The 22,575-nt window shown below is 41.9% G+C and overlaps 1 protein-coding gene across 4 annotated transcripts in view; it reads left to right on the forward strand.

Moving 5' to 3' along the window:
- The window catches only part of TSGA10 (testis specific 10), a 272,162-nt gene that overhangs the window by 236,165 nt on the left and 13,422 nt on the right, over positions 1–22,575 (forward strand). For all 4 annotated transcript variants that reach the window (XM_078776738.1, XM_078776741.1, XM_078776742.1 and 1 more), the window contains 3 exons: positions 1,004–1,213; positions 1,332–1,534; positions 3,161–3,265. In XM_078776738.1, coding sequence (XP_078632864.1) covers positions 1,004–1,213; positions 1,332–1,534; positions 3,161–3,265 — 518 coding nt within the window. The remainder of the gene's footprint in view (positions 1–1,003; positions 1,214–1,331; positions 1,535–3,160; positions 3,266–22,575) is intronic.

Consider the following 22,575-nt stretch of genomic DNA (forward strand, 5'->3'; position numbering starts at 1 on the left):
TATACAATGGACTACAAAATGTAAATGTTTCATGATATTTGTTATATTATATCACCTTTAACTATCAATATTGTTGAAGTGAAGATCAAATAGCTGTATGTTGAAATATGTTGAAAAAGTCAAAACTTTACATGGGGTGTACTTACTTTTTCACATGACTGTATATATATATATATATGTATATGTTACGTGCTCCTCCCCAAACCCCGGTATATGTATATGTATATATATATTTATATGTATGTATATATATATATATATATATATATATATATATATATATATATATATACATATATGTATATATATATATGTATGTATGTATGTATGTATAAAAAAGAGCCCTCAGAACAAAACTCTGAGAACAACAAAACTTCACAACTCAGTCCATGAATTACAATCCTTCATCAAAACAAAGTTGGATTCTTTGAGTCCTGGAAGGACTCCGTTCCAACTTCTGAAACCTAAGTTATCGACATAACACTCACCGACACACACATCCATAAACCTCTCTTTTTTGTGCCTCCACCAACGAAATTGCCAGAGGCTTGATGTTTTCGGGTTGTCCGAAAACGTCTGTAATAAGAGGTCAAAGTCTGTAATAGGTCTATAAATTGAGAACAGCTGAACTGATATAATTCAAACTTGGTACAGGTGTGTATAATGATGTAAACCTGAACTGATTTAATTTTGGGGTCAAGAGGTGAAAGGTCAGAGGTCATGTCAGGTAAAAATGTGATAACATGAGAACAGCTGAATGGATTCAAATATAACTTGGTGCAAATATTATAATGATGTAATAATGTGAGCGGAGGCATATCGGTCGACATCGTGACATCGAAGAGTTTTGTTCTCGTTCCCACTGCAGCAATGTCCCAACATTTGTGGATTTAACATTCACAGCATTTTTGAGGAATGTATCCCACGCCAATGTCGGGGTCTTACTGTGCTTCATTTTTACTTTGTTATTTTGACATTTTGTCAACTCATTCGTTCCTCCCAGCACATGGCTTCCCTGAAGGCATATGAGGATCGAGTTTCTGAACTTATGCAATCACATAACCAGCTGGAGTCTGAATTTCAACATAGAGAGGCAGAGTTGGTGGCTACTCAAGCTGATCTGATCATGCTGAGAGAGCTTTGCTCAAAACTGGATTATACAAAGGACTCACTGAGCAAGCAGTTGATGGCTATCAATATTGAACAAGAGAAGGTAGCAGACTTCCCCACATCTTCCTTTCCCTTCATCTTTTCTATTTTGTTGTTCTATCTACAATGCTGCAGTTTATCACACTTCCTTTGCTTGATTCCTCATTCTTTTGTATGTGCAGTCAGCAAGTAGTTTGGAGTCCAGTCATTTTGAGATTGAGACGTTACAGAAGAAGCTTACTGCTGAGCACAGCTCTATAAGCAACCTTGAGGCACTGGTGGCATCTTGTAGGGAACAAGAGGTCCAGCTGAAGCTCACCAATGAAGAGTGTAATTCAGAGCTGAATGTACTACGGAAGCAGCTTTTACTTGCTGAGAGGAATGCGTGAGCTCACTCTTCTTTTGATTGCATAATGTAGTCCCCCCCAGATCGGTGTCAAACACAGTGCCTATAGAACGTCTACACCCCCTTTCAAAAATTTCACCTTTTATTACCTTATAGCCTGGAATTAAATTGCATTAAATCAGACTTTTTCCACCTTTATTTAAACATCATAACCCACAACTTACACGTGAAAAACAAATTCTACAAATTTCAGAAAATTAATTAAAAATACAAAACTAGAATATCTTGTTTGGACAAGTCCCACCTACCACATTTCTGTCCCTCACCTGTTTCCACAACATATCCACCACTCCCTACTCATGAAGCCACCTCTCCCTTCCACCTGCCAATGCCACTGATTTATGCACTCAATACAAGCTGCAGTGTCCCTCGATCCCCACACCAGTGGGAATCCTCATCCTGCTCCAAACTCTAAATCCTCAGTTTTATTTCGGGAAGGGAGCACATCATGCGTTGCCCTCAACAATTAAGAAACTTGGTACTAATAGTCCAGGACTCAAATTTCATGCTAGCTCAATGTTCTCTCCTCTTCACCATCCTACCACATCCAAGTCTGCTGTTACATTTGCCCAACTTCCTTCACAAACCTCTCTTCCTTTTTCATACCTTTCTCTTCCAACCTTTCTCCTTACTGCTTTCCATACCCTTCTTTCCCCAGCAAACTTGCTTGGTCCACCCTGACGCTTCCTTACCATGCTGCACCCACCACTCCAAACATCTGCTGCAACCTTAGCTCCATTCATGCACATTAGCTCTCACATCCCACATATGATTAGCTTTCTTCTCAGGGAAAGCATCCATCACCACTTATTCACATGAATCCTGTAACATCATGAAATCTGCACCTTTGCCATCTTGAAATCTTAATTGTCATGGTTGCTGTTGGAAACCAGAACTTCCCACCTTGTCCATTAAAAGCAATATTTGTTTGACATTGTGGTACGTCTAGCCATTTCCTCACAAGCTTACTCACAAGAATGCCCATTCTTTGTACAGGTCCCTTAGGGCCAGATATCATCTACCATCAAGAGCTATGATAGTTGTGGCCTTGATCTAAAATTCAAACAATGCTTCAATATTCTTGGCAACCATACCTGTCAAATTTTCTCAATCTTTGCAACATGAGCTTTACCATCACCTCTTCCACCTTTACCTCATTGCTCAGCGATACCATATAACATATTCGAGCTTTAGATTGGAGCCTCATTGAATGATGGTTCCACCTCTCCTCCCAACACAAATCTGTGCATGGCTCTGTCAGATCGAATGGGATACTGAGCTCTGTCAGCTTCACTGATCCTTCTACCTTTTTTTGCATTCCTTCATCCCTTCTTGTCTGAAAGTGCTCCATAGATGGCTATTCAGGTCTCCTCTTCTTTTCTTCACATCATCCTTCCTTTCTTCACACTTGCCTTTCTCACCCAAATGCTTGGTCCAACCCTTGCTGCTTTTATATGCTGCACTAGCTCTCTTTCAGTGTCAATTAATCAGTGATAACCTTCAATAAGGTGCGTTTGTTGTATAATGTGTTTTATATAAATTGGTGATTTTAAATCGGAGATGTCTTGTTGCTAATTCTTGTTTTTTTTTTTTTCTCACTGCCAGAATTAGTCATTCTCAGGAGATTTCCCAGCTTCGTCAAAAAGCAGCCCAGCTGGAAACAGAGCTTGACGCCACGAAGAGGCAACTTATCACGGCACGTTTTGAGAGGTATGGTATTGTGCCCAGTCTTTACAATTTTGATCATGCCACAATTCTCATTGTGCAATATTTCATTGAATGTTGGTGCGTGTCGACCTCAAGGCACCGCAGCGAGTGCACCGGTAACCCGGAGGGCATCACGGAAGAAAATAAATGAAGACACTACTGTGCCCTTCATGGTATTTTAAGTGTGAAACCAACATAATACGGGAGACAGAAGGGTAACTTTATAAGGAATATTTATTAATCCCTACTGTCCTACCTTAAGCACAATTATACGAATTTGAATGTACCACTTAATGACTTTCTTAAGAATCCCCAAATTAAATTTGTACAGACGTCACAGACAACAAATCAGCTATTGTCACGAAAATAATAAATCACTCCAGTGCATCATCTCAAGTTCCATCCTCACTCGCATGAGCCTCTACAATTTCCATCTTGATGAAACTTTCACTGGACACAAACAATCCTCAGCATTACAGACCTCTTTCTCTTTTGTTTTTGTCCCCCGTCGCACCGCGGAGCGAAAGGGGGACTATGGTTTTCCCCTCCGTCTGTGTGTCCGTCCGTCCGTCCGTGCGTGCTTAAGCGAAGGACCGCATTCGAATTTGGTGTGTGGGTGCAACCCACGTCAAAATCCAAGATGGCCGCCGCCATGTATGTCTGATGCCATATATGTCTGAACCTTGTGAGCTGAATATCTTGAAAAATAAGCAAAGTACCAACTTCTAATCTGGTGCGTGGGTGTATCTAGGCATAAGGAAGAACGCTGTTTAAAATTGGGTCGCCACGTCAAAATCCAAGATGGCCGCCGCCATGTATGTCTGAACCTCGAGAGATGAATATCTTGAAAAATAAGCGAAGTACCAACTTCTAATTTGGTGTCTGGGTGTATCTAGGCATAAGGAAGAAAGCTATTTAAAATTGGGTCGCCACGTCAAAATCCAAGATGGCCGCCGCCATTTATGTCTGATGCCATGTATGTCTGAACCTTGTGAGCTGAATATCTTGAAAAATAAGCAAAGAATCTGGTGCGTGGTTGTATCTAGGCATAAGGAAGAACGCTATTGAAAATTGGGTCGCCACGTCAAAATCCAAGATGGCTGCCGCCATGTATGTGTGAACCTTGTGAGATGAATATCTTGAAAAATAAGCGAAGTACCAACTTCTAATTTGGTGTGTGGGTGTATCTCGGCATAAGGAAGAACGCTATTGTAAATTGGGTCGCCACGTCAAAATCCAAGATGGCCGACACCATATATATGTCTGAACCTTGTGAGCGAAATATCTTTAAATGTACAGACTTGGCATTTAATATGGAATTTTTTTTTTTTCTTGACTTGGGTTTACTTTCTGAACTCAGTATATCAATCTGGTGAGTTTCTTTTTCCCTTCAGTGATGTCTTTGTTGAAAGAACCATGTCACTGATTGTCTTTCGCAGCAAGAAGTCAATAACAGGATTATATCACAGGTGGTGTGACAAAATGTAAGGACAGGTACATTTGACGATTGGCTTCACAATCGGGTATATAAGGGTTGTTGCGTTCTGTATTAGTGGAAACCAACTGCTGCACGTCTACAAAAGTTATTGCCGCTTCCTCTGGAGATGGTCCGTCAACTTGACAATGCTGTTTGTCATGGAGTGGTGGCTTTACGAAATTCTGGCATGAAACAGCGTGCTATTGCTCAGCAGTATGGCATCACTCAAGGTCAGGTGTCAAAGATCCTGAAACGAAATGCTCAGAGGGGTGTCCTTACTCCAATACCGAGGCCAGGACGTCCACGCAGAACCACAAGGAGAGATGATCGCCAGCTGCACCGGTTAGTCTGCAATGGCCATACCAAGTCAGCTAATCGGATTAGGGCTGAGTGGCAGCAACTGACAAATGTGCCTGTATCCAGAAGGCTAGTCAACCAACGACTGGTTCAAGCAGGCTATCGTGCCAGGCGTCCCCTGAGAAAGCCACGCCTGACCAGACAACACAGCCAACGCCGATTGCAGTGGGCCAGAGAGCACCGTCAATGGCAGCCAGGACACTGGAATCACGTGACCTTCAGTGACGAGTCTAGATTTCTGGTCTATCGTCAAGATGGCCGTGTCCGAGTGCGCAGACAAGTGCATGAAGCCCACAACGAAGATTGTATAGTGGCAAGAGTCCAAGCTGGAGGTGGTGGGGTTGACCGTTTGGGCTGCTTTTCATGCAGGGGGCAAAACTGACCTGGTTGTTCTGAATGGAAACCTGAACCAGTTCAAGTACAGGGTCATTCTGGAAGAAACATTGCTTCCATTTGCTCATGCAGCCTTTCGAGGAAACTTTGTCTTCCAAGATGACAATGCACGGCCTCATCGTGCTCGCATGATCCAACACTTTCTTGCTGACCGTGGTGTGGAGCATATGGAGTGGCCTGCCATGTCCCCGGATATGAATCCGATAGAGAACTTGTGGGCAGAATTAACGCGTCAAATCGACAACTTGGACCAGCAGCCTCCCTCTGTGCGTGAATTGCAGCAGACTATTGTCACTGCATGGCAAGCGATTCCTGTCCAAACTTTGGCAAATCTCGTGAACAGCATGCCTCAATGTGTACGTGCTCTCCTGAATGCTCGCGGGGGTTACACGAAGTACTGAACTGTGATTTTACTGCCCGTAATCCCAGTCATAATTTAGCTTTTGTTTTTGTTGAAAAATTTTTGGGCTAATGTGCAAAATAAAGAGATACCTCTGGGAAACGTACAGAAGTTTAACACAGTACTGTCCGTGAATTGAGTTCGATATCAGTTTACATCACTTTCAAGGATCAATTTATTTGCTTCGAAATGTCAAATGTGGTTTTTGTTTCTTTTAAAGGTCACATTAACAAAATCTAGAATAATTCCAATGAACTTTTGGTTCTAAGTCATCTTGAAAAGTAAGTTCACCCCCACATAAAAAATATTCCATATTAAATGCCAAGTCTGTATATATACATATATATATATATATATATATATATATATATATATATATATATATATATATATATATATATATGTATATATATATATATATATGTATATATATATATATATATATATATATATATATATATATGTATATATATATATGTACTTATGTATAAAATATACTCCATGAAAATACCCCTATATTGAGGAAGTTAGGAGTTAGGAGTGGTTGATCAGAGTAGTGATGGCAATGTACAAGAGAACAATGAGAATACCCTTATATATATAAGGGTATTTTACAACAACAACAACAACAGGCATTTTAAGGCCATTTACCCTGCTAGAACGGGGGTTAGCCTTGCGGGCCACATGACAATCTTCTCCATTTTGCCCTATTTTCTGCATCTCCCCTTGTTAACACTCTGACCCGCATTTCTTCTTCGACCATCTTTAGCCAAGTCTTTCTTGGTCTTCCCTGTCCTCTACTCCCTTCTACATTCATTTCAATCACTCTTCTCAACCAGTCACTTTCATCCTTCCTCAACACATGACCAAACCATATCAACCTGTTTCTCTTCACGGCATCCATCACAGGCTCTATTCCCAACATCTTTTGCAATTCATCCTTTGTCTTCCTCTCTCTCAACGATACTCCGCATATCCACCGAACCATTCACATTTCCACCCTTTCCAGCCTTCCTCGCTGCTCTTCATTCAATCCCCATGTCTCGCTCCCATAAATCATAACACTTCTCACACATGCAGCATACACCTTTACCTTCAGCTTCAACGACACTCCCCTCCTCGTCAGCAAACCACTCAGTTCCCGAAACTTCTTCCATGCACATCTCACTCTAGCAACCGTTGCCGAGTCTGATCCACCTTTGCCATTCAGCATGTCTCCGTGGTAGCAAAATGTTTTCACACCTTCCAGCTTCACGCCGTCTCCAAGATCCAACTCAACATTTCCTCCATCTGCAGCTCCCTCTGTGCACACCTTACACTTGAATGTAGCTGCCACACTGGTGAATGACCCTCTCAGACCAGGCCTGGGGATTTCAGATCTCATCGGTAACCGTTTTTCGGTTCCCTGATTTAAGTTTATGGGAACCGATGGGAAACAAAATTCCGATTCCGTGCCCAAACCTAATGGGAAACGATTTTTTTTTCCTTTAGAATTTGTAAAGCAAAACATTTGTAATACAAAATTAAAAATGTAGTCTCCAATAATAAATCCTGTCATTTACATGTATGCAATGCAATTAACGCATGTTCATTATTGAGGTTGATGTTTATTATCAGAGAAGAGCAAATTCTGTCAAGTTGATTGTGTATACCCTTATGAAATAAAGTTTTATTATTATTTTAAGTTGTATGATGATTCTCCATTTTTTTAGAACTAACTTTCACAATATTTTCTGTCTCATGAGTTGTAACGCAAGATGACAACAGACACCGTTAATGCTTCAACTACTATGTAAACCAACAACGAATCGACCCCCCCCCCCCCCCCTCCCTCTGTTCGGTCTGCACAATGCGATGCCTCCTTCCATATGTCTGTGTAATGAGTAGCACATACTTTGCAGCGAAGCAATGTGACCAAGCCTTCCCCATCGCAATCCGCTTCAAAATCGTCACTGAATGACCATTTTCGTAATGTTTTTAAGGCAACATTTTCGGGGTTTTTTAGCTTAGCAATGGATGCCATTTTTAAAAGGAAGTCTGTGATTTAGACCGATGCGCATGTCCGTCAAAGCGGAAGTCATATCGCGAACCTGAATGTGGGAAACTACATGCTATCTGCTTTGCCCGCCTAATTTTGTTGGAAATAAAACTCAACTTCTAAAATAGTTAGCTGCAAATCACACGTGAAGGTAAATACGACATCTTTTTGCCTTACACTGCCTTTCTGCGATGGGAAACGTACTTTCGGTTCCGTGTTTTTGCCATCATGTTACCGACACGCTACCGGTAACGATCGTTTCCGTGAAATCCGCAGGCCTGCAGACCAATACATTTTTGATGAACCCACTCTGCGCACATTGTACATTGAATGGAGTTCACTCCGACACCCTTCCTGCACACAGCACACGGCCACTTCCCAGTTCTTTCCACCTCACCACATGCTTTACCACTTGCCATCACCTTCGTTTTTCCGATAATCACCTTCAGACCTTTTGTCTCCATACATTCCTTCCACTTGTTAATCTTCTCTTTCAGTCCATCCATACTTTCTGCAATCAACACCAGATCATTTGCATACAACAATTCCCACGGTAAACCCTCCTTTACATTCCGAGCCAGCACCTCCATCACAGCTACAAATAGTGGTGGACCTGGTACCGACCCCTAATGCACTCCCACCTTCACCTCAAACTCACCACTGTTCCCATACTTCATCCTTTCAGCTGTGCGCGCTCTCTTGTACATTGCCACCACTACTCTGATCAACCACTCCTAACTCCTAACTTCCTCAATGTAGGGGTATTTTCATGGAGTATATTTTATACATAAGTACATATATATATATATATATATATATATATATATATATATATATATATATATATATATATATATATATATATATATTGTTGCGGAAATGAGGATTGTGTTTTTTTTGATTGTGTTGTATTGTATTGTAAATTGTTATGAATTATTGTTTAGTCTGAGCCCTCCTGCCTCCGGAGTTGTGTAAAGGTTAAAAGGGCGTCTCGGTAATTAGTCCATAAAGCATCCACGTCAGCCAATCATAGAATACCCCTGTTCAGTAGCTTATATCTTATTATGTGTTTTAGAGTAAGGCCTTGTCTTCCATTAGAATAATACTCCATTGCACCGAGTGAAAAAGAGATAGATTCCCTTCATTCCCATTCCCAAAAACCTCCATTCCCCCTTTCGTCGATTGGCAATTACCTCCCCTCCAATTGCTGCCATTGACCACGAGGCAGGGTCGGAGAAGAAAGGCGTGTCTCCACCTCGTCATAGAGGGGAGGAGTGAGCCAGCCCCACTCGACCAACCATGAACAAGGGGTTTGGCTTGAGAGGGCGGAGGAAGAGCGATGGGGGAGGTTCGCAAAGGTTGAGGGGCGGGGCCTATATAACCCGCCGGCGGGGCGTTCCCCAAGCAGTTGAGTCCAGGAGATGAGCTTTTGAAAGAGTTGAGACAAGGAGGGAGGAGACAAGAGCTGGGTCGTCAGAGCTGAGCTGCGAGCTCGAGCCACCGAAACTGCCTCTACAGCAGCTCGAGCCACCGAAACTGCATCTACAGCAGCTCGAGCCACCGAAACTGCATCTACAGCAGCTCGAGCCACCGAAACTACATCTACAGCAGCTCGAGCCACCGAAACTGCAGCCACAGCAGCGTGGGGCCTGGACGGCAGTTTGGAGCAGGGCCGCGAAGGAACGGCGGCTGGCCAACGAGCCGATCGTGCTGCAGGACCAGTTGGACCTCCTTATCCCGTCAGCCATCCACCTGCCATCCCTATCATCATTCCCCGTGTAAGTGTGTTCGTAGTCTGTCTTTTGTCTTGTCCCTGGGTAGTAAGTAAGCCTGTTAGATAAGCTAAAGATTTCACTGTGTCACCTTTTTGCTTATATGTGTGAATCTATCTATAATTCCAGTAATCTCTGTACGTTTGTACGTTTGTACGTTTGTCTGTCTGTGACCGCTGTTTCTCGACAACCACGGGTCCGATATACTTTTAACTTGCCAGGTATATTGCTGGGGACCCGAGGATGTGCCTTTTCAAGGTTTCATATTAATCGGACAATTACTTACCGAGCTATGTCCAAAAAACGATTCAACCAATCAGAGAGCAGCGAACGATCGCGTGTGCCGAACGTGGCGGGCACACTCTGCCTCGGATGGCACATTTGAGAGCGTATTCATTTATTTCACGTTTGCAAACTATGTTGGCGCTATGTTGGCGTTAAACGATGTTTTAAAACTAATAAAAACGAATTTGCGATTCATTCGCTTTCCTGCGCGTTTGTGTACGCGATGGCGATTTCTTTACCAAACTCCGGAAGTCGTTCGCTTTGGACCGAACCATTTCATGTAAATAGAGGGGGGGGATTGTCACCACTCGCAAGCCGTTCGCTTTGGACCAAACCATTTCATGTAAATAGAGGGGGGGATATAATTTTAGATATAGATATAGTACGGGCATGCCCTAGTAATAATAAACCCAGTTACTCCTCCGTACTTCTTCTTCTTCTTCATTCTCGTTCGGTCACTTTAGAGGTTTCCATATTGAGTAGCTACGGCGCGATACGGCCAAAGTTTGGGGTGAATCGGGTTTTAGTCAGGGAAGCACTGTTCGGTTGCGGTAATACCACCGCTCGGTAAAATAACATCCTAATCCGCGGTCCGTAACAATATATATATATATATATATATATATATATATATATATATATATATATATATATATATATATACACAGTCATCCCTCGCTATATCGCGGTTCACTTTTCGCGGCTTCGGTACATCGCGGGTTTTTCTCGCTAGTATATGTAAAATTATATCGCGGATTTTTCGCTATATCGCGGGATTTTGCGGTATAAATGTATTTTTATATACTATTATTTTAAAAAAATTTTGTGGTAAAATAAGCATTTTCTAGCCTAAAAAATTAAAAAACGTAAAAAAATAAGAAAAGTACAGTAATTAAAACATATTACAAGAAATAAAATACTGTACATAGTGTACAGTAGAAGGGTAGACAAAGAGACAAAGAGTCGTGCGTATGGAAAACGCAGATGCGGCAGCTTCCACTTGCGCTAGTTACCCACGTAATGGGTAACTGTAATGCTCTTTCTGGCTGTGCAGTACATTCATCATCGTCATCACCTTCATCGTCATCAGTACTGCACAGCTAATTCATCATCATCTTCATCACGCAAGTTGTAGTATTGAAGAGCCGGGGCTCTTGCTTGATACGGACGAAATGACGGGCAAGACACAAACTCGTCCGAGAAGATATTTATTCTCAAAACCAACTCGGGAACACTGTAAAGCCCGTTTATCGGGCTGCATTATAAAGCACAACCAGAAACCGAAAGCCACGCCTCTCAAGCGTGGCGTGCTTCGGTGGTCACGTGATCAACAGGTGTAGCTGATTATACCCGCACGCGCGCCACACGCTTTGGCGGTCACGTGACCAGCCACTCTGGCGCCGGGATCCCCGCCGGTGACGTCACCGGCTGGAGCAAGGAGATTCTAATGCTGGTCTTGCTTGGGGAACCCATGGGTCGCTACAGTATCTTCAATGGTGAGTACCCATTAGAATTTTATATGTTGTTAAAATTACGTATGTTTAAGAGTGTAAAAAGTGTTTAAGAGTATAGGAAGTGTTTATAAGAGTATGGGAAAGGTTAATAAGAGTATGGGAAAGGTTAATAAGAGTGTGGGAAAGGTTAATAAGAGTGTGGGGAGGGTCATAAAGCTTTAAAATATATATAAATAATAAAATAAAAATATGGTCGCTACTTCGCGGATTTTCGTCTATCGCGGGGGGTTCTGGAACGTAACCCCCGCGATAAACGAGGGATCACTATATATATATATATATATATATATATATATATATATATATATATATATATATATATATATATATATATATATATATATATATATATATATATATATACATATATATATATATATATATATATATATATATATATATATATATATATATATATATATATATATACATATATATATATATATATATATATATATATATATACAGACTTGGCATTTAATATGGAATATTTTTTTTGTGGGGGTGAACTTACTTTTCAAGATGTCTTAGAACCAAAAGTTCATTGGAATTATGTTGAAATTATTCTAGATTTTGTTAATGTGACCTTTAAAAGAAACAAAAACCACATTTGACATTTCAAAACAAATAAATTGATCCTTGAAAGTGATGTAAACTGATATCGAACTCAATTCATGGACAGTACTGTGTTAAACTTCTGTACGTTTTCCAGAAGTATCTCTTTATTTTGCACATTAGCCAAATTTTTTTTTAACAAAAACAAAAGTTAAATTACGACTGGGATTACGGACAGTAAAATTACAGTTCAGTACTTCGTGTAACCCCCACGAGCATTCAGGAGAGCACGTACACGTTGAGGCATGCTGTTCACGAGATTTGCCAAGGTTTGGACAGGAATCGCTTGCCATGCAGTGACAATAGCCTGCTGCAATTCACGCACAGAGGTTGGCTGCTGGTCCAAGTGGTCGATTTGACGCGTTAATTCTGCCCACAAGTTCTCCATCGGATTCATATCCGGGGACATGGCAGGCCACTCCATATGCTCTACACCACGGTCAGCAAGAAAGTGTTGGATCATGCGAGCACGATGAGGCCGTGCATTGTCATCTTGGAAGACAAAGTTTCCTCGAAGGGCTGCACGAGCAAATGGAAGCAATGTTTCTTCCAGAATGGCCCTGTACTTGAACTGGTTCAGGTTTCCATTGAGAACAACCAGGTCAGTTTTGCCCCCTGCATGAAAAGCAGCCCAAACGGTCACCCCACCACCTCCAGCTTGGACTCTTGGCACTATACAATCTTTGTTGTAGGCTTCATGCAGTTGTCTGCGCACTCGGACGTGGCCATCTTGACGATAGACCAGAAATCTAGACTCGTCACTGAAGATCACGTGATTCCAGTGTCCTGGCTGCCATTGACGGTGCTCTCTGGCCCACTGCAGTCGGCGCTGGCGGAGTTGTCTGGTCAGGCGTGGCTTTCTCAGGGGACGCCTGGCACGATAGCCTGCTGGACCCAGTCGTTGGTTGACTAGCCTTCTGGATACAGGCACATTTGTCAGTTGCTGCCACTCAGCCCTAAGCCGATTACCTTCGTTGGTACGGCCATTGAGGACTAACCGGTGCAGCTGGCGATTATCCCTCCTTGTGGTTCTGCGGGGATGTCCTGGCCTCGGTATTGGAGTAGGGACACCCCTCTGAGCATTTCGTTTCAGGATCTTTGACACCTGACCTTGAGTGATGCCATACTGCCGAGCAATAGCACGCTGTTTCATGCCGTAATTTCGTAAAGCCACCACTTCATGACAAACAGCATTGTCGAGTTGACGGACCATCTCCAGAGGAAGCGGCAATAACTTTTGGAGATGTGCAGCAGTTGTTTTCCACTAATACAGAATGCAACAACCCTTGTATACCCGACTGTGAAGCCAATCATCAAATACACCTGTCCGTACATTTTGCCACGCCACCTGTGATATAATCCTGTTGTTGACTTCTTGCTGCGACAGACAATCAGTGACATGGTTCTTTTAACAAATAAATCACCAAAGTGGAAAAGAAACTCACCAGATTGATATACTGAGTTAAGAAAGTAAACCCAAGTCAAGAAAAAATATATATTCCATATTAAATGCCAAGTCTGTATATATATATACTAGCTGAGGTACCCGGCTTCGCCCGGGTTGAATAAGAATAATACAAATATATGATGAAAAGAACATGCATATTTTAGAGTAATATCACACTACATTTCCGACATGACGTTTTTTCAATTTTCAATTTCTCAAAACCTCTGGGTATACAACATTTCTGGTTTTCTTACTTGGTGCCAAGACATAAAGATTGCTTGGTTTTCCAACCCTCGAGCAGCCCACGTACAGCTGGCCATGGGCAAACACTTGTTCTGTGAAGTTCAGGCCTACAACCTTCATTGATTGCCCCTGCACCAGAAATATGTCTTGAAATATTCCTGAAATAAGTTGTTGACCTTTTGGCCTATGTTAACCTCATAAATAATTGGTGGTTTAATTCAGTGATCTGACATGCAAATCCTCTTCAAATTTCAAGTCAATTAGATGAAAATTGACGATTTTAGAAATTTGGCCCATATTGATATTTTCCCCTTTTTTTTTTTTTTTTTTTGTATACAAGATCGAGGCTCGTGAAAGAGCTAACATTAATCACACAAAAAGACAAACCGACACACAAAACACAAAAAACAAGGGGAGCGGCAGACAAGATGGGGAGAGAGGGGGAAGGACACAAACACAACATTTGAGAGCAGGGACATCGGGAGGACTTGGGGGGAGGTGGGAGAGGAATAAAACATATGAACACTGCAAGGACTCGGGTGAATTACCGGGGGTAGAAAAGATCAAGGTTTTCGATGGGGGAAGATAAGAGATGGTGGTGAACAGCTGTTTTAAAGACCTGGAGGGAGGAGTGGGATTGAAGGGAGTGGGGGAGTTTGTTCCAGAGGCGGGAGAAAAGGGGAATGAAAGAGTGAAGGTGAGCAGAGAGCCTAGACTTTGGCAGTTTAACCATAAGAGGGTTGCAGGCAGATCTTGTGCGACCTGAAGGAATATTGGGGGGACAGAGCACAGAGAGAGCTGGGGGAGCAAAGCCGGAGAGGAGTCGGTAGAAGACAGAAAGACCACCAACCTGCTTGCGGTGAGTGAGTGAAAGGCCCTCGGATTTAGCTTCATCACAGGAGATTCCAATTATTCTGAAAGCTTTGGTTTCAACAGCGTGAAGCCGAGTTAGGTGTGAGGCAGGAGCACGGCCCAGAGGGGGGAACAGTATTCCATTGAGCTGCGGATGAAAGCCTTGTATGTGGTGAGGAGCTCAGGTGTGCCAAGGAAGGACTTCGCACGACGTTGGATGCCCAGTCGGCGACTGGCTTTGGAGGCCAGCTTGGAAATGTGGTTTTCCCAAGAAAGATCATGGCAGATAGTGAGACCCAAAAGCTTGAGCGACAGAACTTCTTGGAGAGGATTGTTGAGAAAGTAGATGGGAGGGTTGTCCAGTCGGTCCTTTCGGAGAGACATTGTAAGAGTGTGAGATTTGTCAGGATTGAAAGACATGTTCCACTTGTTTGACCAGTCTGTGATTTTGTCCAGGTCTGCAGAGAGTGAGGAGGCTGCAGACTGCCGATCTGAGGGATGAGGAATGGAGCGGCAGATAGTGGAGTCATCAGCAAAGAGATAGAGAGGATTTTCCAGAGAGTCGGAGAGGTCATTGATGAAGACCAGAATTAGCACAGGGCCCAGAACACTACCTTGGGGAACTCCAGCCAGAACAGCAAGGGAAGATGAGAGAAATCCATTCAGGGCCACACGTTGCCTACGACCAGAGAGGAAATCCGCAAGCCATGAGTGGAGATTTCCCTGAATACCATAGGAGGTGAGTTTGGTGAGCAGAGCTGGGTGCCAGACCGTATCGAAGGCATGTGATATGTCAAGTGAGACAGCTCCAAAGCAAGTGAGACAGCATTAGACCTCAAAAATAATTGGTGGTTGAATTAGGTGACCCGATATGCAAATCCTATCCAAATTTCAAGTCAATTGGATGAAAATGTAGGATTTTAAAAACTTCACCTTAACTTGTTGACCTTAGGCCTATGTTTACTTTTTGGCCTATGCTGACCTCAAAAATAATTGGTGGTTCAATTTCAGTGACCTGATATGCAAATCCTCTTCACATTTCAAGTCAATCAGATGAAAGTTGAAGATTTTAGAAATTTGAAATTGTTGTTGACTTTTGGCCTATGTTGCTCTTTTGGCCTATGGTGATCTCAAAAATAGTTGTTGGTTGAATTCAGTTTGCTGATATGTAAATCCCATTCAAATTTCAAGTGAATCGGATGAAAATTGAGGATTTTAGAAACTAAAAAAAAAAGTGGTTGACCTTTGGCCTACGTTGACCTTTTGGCCGACGCCGATCTCAAAAATAGTTGGTGGTTTAATTCAGTAAGCCGATATGTAAATCCTATTCAAAGTTCAAGTCAATAGGATGAAAATTAAGGATTTTAGAATTGAGGCTGACGACTGTTGAAAAACTCAGTTGGGAGGTTTACTGCCTGATCTTCATGTCACTTTGTCAAGAGAATCATAATTTCTTTCATGACCGGCAGCGAACGTCATTATGTGCGACTTTACGTCACTCCTACTGACGTGAAAACATTTGTTTTCCTTAAAAATATATTTAAAATAAATAAAATAGTACATAAATTAACCATAAAAGAAGCTAAAAAAACAATTTAAAATACAATAAAAAGCACGTTAAAAATATATAAATATGTACGTACAGTACACTGTACATACGCGCAACTGCTGATTCTCATTCAAAACAGAGGCGACGTACAGTATTCCTTTACTGTGTCTGTGTTAGCCATGGGTCCGAAGAAGGATAATGCTAGTGTTTCCAAGCGTAATGTGGTTACGATGGACGATAAGTTAAATCTGATTAAAAGGTATGGAAAAGGTGGAAAAGTGTCGGTGATAGCGCATAGACCTTATCGCGAATCGGAACCGCAATGCGTCATGGGATCGGAAAGGGGCAATAGCGCCGCCACAAACTACACCATGGAATTGCAGCTGGCCCGGTTTTTTAAACCATTGATATTAAAATAAAAAGTAGCCTATAACCACCAGGATTTTATGCTAATTTCGAATCTGTCTGAAACGTTTCTCCGATGTGTAGTTCTTGGGTTATAAGCGGACATCCAGACAGACAGACACACACACACACACACACACACACACACACACACACACACACACACACACACACACACACACAGATACTCCTCCTTTATTTATATATATATATATACTAGCTGAGGTACCCGGCCTCGCCCGGGTTGAATAAGAATAATACAAATATATGATGAAAAGAACATGTATATTTTAGAGCAATATCACAGTACATTTCCTACATGACGTTTTGTCAATTTTCAATTTCTCAAAACCTCTTGGTATACAACATTTCTGGTTTTCTTACTTGGTGCCAAGACATAAAGATTGCTTGGTTTTCCAACCCTGGAGCAGCCCACGTACAGCTGGCCATGGGAAGTACCCGGCATTGCCGGGCGGGGGAAGGGAGGGGAGGAGGAAGGGAGGGGAGAGGAACGGGGGGGGAGGGGAGGAGAGGGTGGGGAGGGGAGAAGAGGGGGGGAGGGGAGAAGAGGGGGGGAGGGGAGAAGAGGGAGGGAGGGGGAGGAGGAGAGGGGAGAAGAGGAGGGAGGGGGGGAGGAGAGGGGAGGGGGGGAACGGCTAGCTTGGCAAGCGATAGCAGGCTTTTTACTTTTATTTTTACCTCAATGAGGGCTATATATATAGTCCGTGCTTGGAGCCTTAAAGTTCAACATAAAGTTTTTTAATGAAAAATAATGCAGATGTATAACAATCCACCAATGCAAGTTCAGAAATGAATGCAGATCCTTTACTTTGCGATACAAACGCAATTCCCGCCATTTCCACTCACGATCGAGGCCTCCACAGTGACCGTGCCTCTTCTTCCTCCTACAACTTCGTCTCACTTCTTTCACTCAAAATGCACGAAATTCTGCCGCATGAAATTATGTAGAGGCCTCGTCGGGGGGGATATAAGGTAGATAAGGAAGGCGTTGTAACAGAAGAATCAAAATAAAAGTGGAAGAACATTAGGAAATGGGAGCCATTCTGGACCCACAGCCAAACCCGACAAACCATTGCAATACACCCCGAACGTCTAGCGCTGCCACAAACTACACCATGGAATTGCAGCTGGCGCGGTTTTTTTAAACCATTGATATTAAAATAAAACGTAGCCTAAAACCACCGGGATTTTATGCTGATTCCGAATCTGTGTCTAAAACTTTTCTCCGATGTGTAGTTCTTGAGTTATAAGCGGACATCCAGACAGACACACACACACACACACACACACACACACACACACACAGACACTCCTCCTTTATATATAGAGATATATGTATATACGTAGTGTGTTCAAAAAGTATCCGACCTTTATTTTTCGTGCGTAAAAAAAAGAAGCTAGGGAGGCGTTGATTGGTGCACATATGTAGGCGATCCTAATGCGCACGCGTGAATTTTTTCCCACCTGCAGAAGCTGTCATTCGACGGCAGACCGCCGATGAGTGAGGACATGTAAGCGAGCGCCGTCGGATTTTCGTTTTTGACAAAATGACGGAAAAACTTGAACAACGCTACTGCATCAAATTTTTTGTTTTTTGGCCTCGGGGATGTTGGATGCTTCCATTGTGATGACTGCAACTTGGTTTCTGGGTCGTACCCATAAACCCAGGACTCATCGCCAGTGATCACTGTGTTGAGGAAGCTGGGATCGCTGTTCACAGTCTCCAGCATGTCCTGTGCGATCTCCAAACGGAGTTGCTTCTGCTCAATCGTTAGCAGCTTTGGTACAAACTTCGCTGAGATTCTCCTGAAGCCCAAATCCTCCTTCATAATGAAATGAACGGTGTGGAATCTTGCGGATCGTTTCCACTTGGGAATCACCAAGCTTTACACAGCATTTACACACTGCATTTATATATACTAGGGCATTGCCCGTACTATATCTATATCTAAAATTATATCCCCCCCCTCTATTTACATGCAATGGTTTGGTCCAAAGCGAACGGCTTCCGGAGTTTGGTAAAGAAATCGCCATCGCGTGCACAAACGCGCAGGAAAGCGAATGAATCGCAAATTCGTTTTTATTAGTTGTAAAACATAGTTTAACGCCAACATAGTTTGCAAACGTGAAATAAATGAATACGCTCTCAAATGTGCCATCCGAGGCAGAGTGTGCCCGCCACGTTCGGCACACGCGATCGTTCGCTGCTCTCTGATTGGTTGAATCGTTTTTTGGACATAGCTCGGTAAGTAATTGTCCGATTAATATGAAACCTTGAAAAGGCACATCCTCGGGTCCCCAGCAATATACCTGGCAAGTTAAAAGTATATCGGACCCGTGGTTGTCGAGAAACAGCGGTCACAGACAGACAAACGTACAAACGTACAGACAGAGATTACTGGAATTATAGATAGATGTATATATATATATATATATATATATGTATATATATATATATATATATATGTATATATATGGGACACACCATGTATATATATGGGACTCTATCTAGTAAATAAGGGTATTTTTTTAGAAAACTTTCTAATTTTTTTTTTTGGGGGGGGGGGGGGGGGGGTTATTTTTTGGGGAAATTTTGTTTTTTTTCAACTTACGTTTTCGACTTCAATTGTTTATAAATGTGATATCACGTATATTACAAATACATTTCTGCATTATAATTGTTTGAATTATGATTGGTGTAAACCATGGAAAAACAGCAACTCAGGTACAGTCATTTATCTATATATCTACATATCTGGGCAGTGTCTCTTGTCACTGAACTACTCCCTGAAACTTTTGTTTCCATGGTTGTGAAGTGTTTTTAATAACGTGGTGGTGGATTTGAATCACGTGGTGGTGAGGTATTTTGAATTATGTGGTGGTGAGGTGATTTTAAATGACGTGGTGGTTAGGTGTTTTGAATTAGTTGGTGATGAGGTGTTTTGAATTACTTGGTGGTGAGGTGTTTTTAATTGTGTGGTGGTGAGGTGTTTTTAATTATGTGGTGGTGAGGTGTTTTTTATTATGTGGTGGTGAGGTGTTTTTAATTATGTGGTGGTGAGGTGTTTTGAATTAGTTGGTGGTGAGGTGTTTTGAATTAGTTGGTGGTGAGGTGTTTTGAATTACTTGGTGGTGAGGTTTTTTACATTTTGTGGTGGTGAGGTGTTTTGAATTACATGGCGGTAAGGTGCTTTGAATTACGTGTTGGTGAGGTGTTTTAAATTATGTGATGGTGAGGTGTTTTGAATTACGTGGTGGTGAGGTGTTTTGATTTCCATGGTGGTAAGGTGTTTTGAATTACATGGGGGTGAGGTGTTTTGGATTACGTGGTGGTGAGGTGTTTTAAATTCGGTGGGGGTGAGGTGTTTTAAATTACGTGGGGGTGTGGTGTTTTAAAATACTTGGTGGTGATGTGTTTTAAATTAGGTGGGGTGAGGTGTTTTGAATTACGTGGTGGTGAGGTGTTTTGAATTACGTGGGGGTGAGGTGTTTTGAATTATGTGGTGGTGAGGTGTTTTGAATTACTTGGTGGTGAGGTGTTTTGAATTACGTGGTGGTGAGGTGTTTTGAATTACTTGGTGGTGAGGTGTTTTGAATTACGTGGTGGTAAGGTGTTTTGAATTACGTGGTGGTGAGGTGTAATTGTCCCAAACTTCCAGTCTGCACCTACCCCTCCCGTATGTATGTGCTGAGGGGTTCTTTTTTGAATTTTATATATCTTTTCAACCTAAATTGCTTAGAAAAATGTAATATCACAAACACTACAAATACATTTTGTGCAAAATAATTGTTTGTATTATGATTTGCGTAAATCATGACAACACAGCAACTCAGGTACACTCATTATCCTCAGCTACAATAAGCCCTTTCCTCAGTAACGACGCGTGGTGAGGCGAGCGCAGCGAGCCGAGCCAAGCTAATATACATATGGGAGCGTACGCTGGATCAGCACATCGCTGCGTCCTTGACGACTTGACGACTCCTCAGCACCACCCCGACACACACCACTGTGAGTGCTACGGAATGAGGTGTTTTTACGGCGGCCGGAGTGCAAATCCTACCACCAACCTCCTTGAGAGAGGACCCAGTACCCTGGAACTCATTTCGCCAACCTCGGAAGGATGACAGGCTGAGTCAACCCCACCTGGTATTAAGTCAACAGCTGAACGGGATTACGAACTCAGGACCTGAGGATCCCAAGCCTGCTGCGCGAACCATTTAAGGCCAACACCACGTATACAAACTTTGGAGCCGCTAGGTTTAATGGTTTTGGAGTTATGGAGGAGACACACACACTGACACATTCTGTCTTTTATTATTATAGATAAATAATATATTTTGCAAATATATTATGTTTTGATTTTGCAATTATTTTGCACAAATAATATATATTATTATCGGTAAACGTCTGCATGTTTATTTATTATTTGGGGGTGACAAATCAACCATGTGCCTTAAACACAGGTGATTTACCAGTACAGTAATCTTGTTTTATTTCATCGGTTTTTATGTGTGTGTGATGTGTTCTGTTAACTTAAGGAATCGTCTTTTCGTGCAATTTTTGTAATTCTATGTAATGTTTCTTTCCAATAAAGAGGAATGAAATAGCATTCATTCTCTCCCCCTCCATCTCTCTCTCTCTCTCTTTCTCTGACTCGTTCTTTCTCTTTCTCTGACTCGATCTTTCTCTTTCTCTGACTCTATCTTTCTCTTTCTCTGACTTTCTCTTTCTCTTTCTCTGAAACTATCTTTCTCTTTCTCTGACTCTATCTTTCTCTATCGCTGACTCTATCTTTCTCTTTCTCTGACTCTATCTTTCTCTTTCGCTGACTCTATCTTTCTCTTTCGCTGACTCTATCTTTCTCTTTCTCTGACTCTATCTTTCTCTTTCGCTGACTCTATCTTTCTCTTTCTCTGACTCTATCTTTCTCTTTCTCTGACTCTATCTTTCTCTTTCGCTGAGTCTATCTTTCTCTTTCTCTGACTATCTTTCTCTTTCTCTGACTCTATCTTTCTCTTTCTCTGACTCTATCTTTCTCTTTCTCTGACTCTATCTTTCTCTTTCGCTGACTCTATCTTTCTCTTTCGCTGACTCTATCTTTCTCTTTCTCTGAATCTATCTTTCTCTTTCTCTGACTCTATCTTTCTCTTTCTCTGAATCTATCTTTCTCTTTCTCTGACTCTATCTTTCTCTTTCTCTATCTTTCTCTTTCTCTGACTCTATCTTTCTCTTTCTCTGAATCTATCTTTCTCTTTCTCTGACTCTATCTTTCTCTTTCGCTGACTCCATCTTTCTCTTTCTCTGAATCTATCTTTCTCTTTCTCTGACTCTATCTTTCTCTTTCTCTGACTCTATCTTTCTCTTTCTCTGAATCTATCTTTCTCTTTCTCTGACTCTATCTTTCTCTTTCTCTGACTCTATCTTTCTCTTTCTCTGAATCTATCTTTCTCTTTCTCTGAATCTATCTTTCTCTTTCTCTGACTCTATCTTTCTCTTTCTCTGACTCTATCTTTCTCTTTCTCTGACTCTATCTTTCTCTTTCTCTATCTTTCTCTTTCTCTGACTCTATCTTTCTCTTTCTCTGACTCTATCTTTCTCTTTCTCTGACTCTATCTTTCTCTTTCTCTGAATCTATCTTTCTCTTTCTCTGACTCTATCTTTCTCTTTCTCTGACTCTATCTTTCTCTTTCGCTGACTCTATCTTTCCCTTTCTCTGAATCTATCTTTCTCTTTCTCTGAATCTATCTTTCTCTTTCTCTGACTCTATCTTTCTCTTTCTCTGAATCTATCTGTCTCTTTCTCTGACTCTATCTTTCTCTTTCTCTGACTCTATCTTTCTCTTTCGCTGACTCTATCTTTCTCTTTCTCTGACTCTATCTTTCTCTTTCTCTGACTCTATCTTTCTCTTTCTCTTTCTCTGACTCTTTCTTTCTCTTTCTCTTTC

This window comes from Myxine glutinosa, chromosome 4, assembly GCF_964187855.1.
Source record: "Myxine glutinosa chromosome 4, kmMyxGlut1.1, whole genome shotgun sequence".
Classification (NCBI taxonomy): domain Eukaryota; kingdom Metazoa; phylum Chordata; class Myxini; order Myxiniformes; family Myxinidae; genus Myxine; species Myxine glutinosa.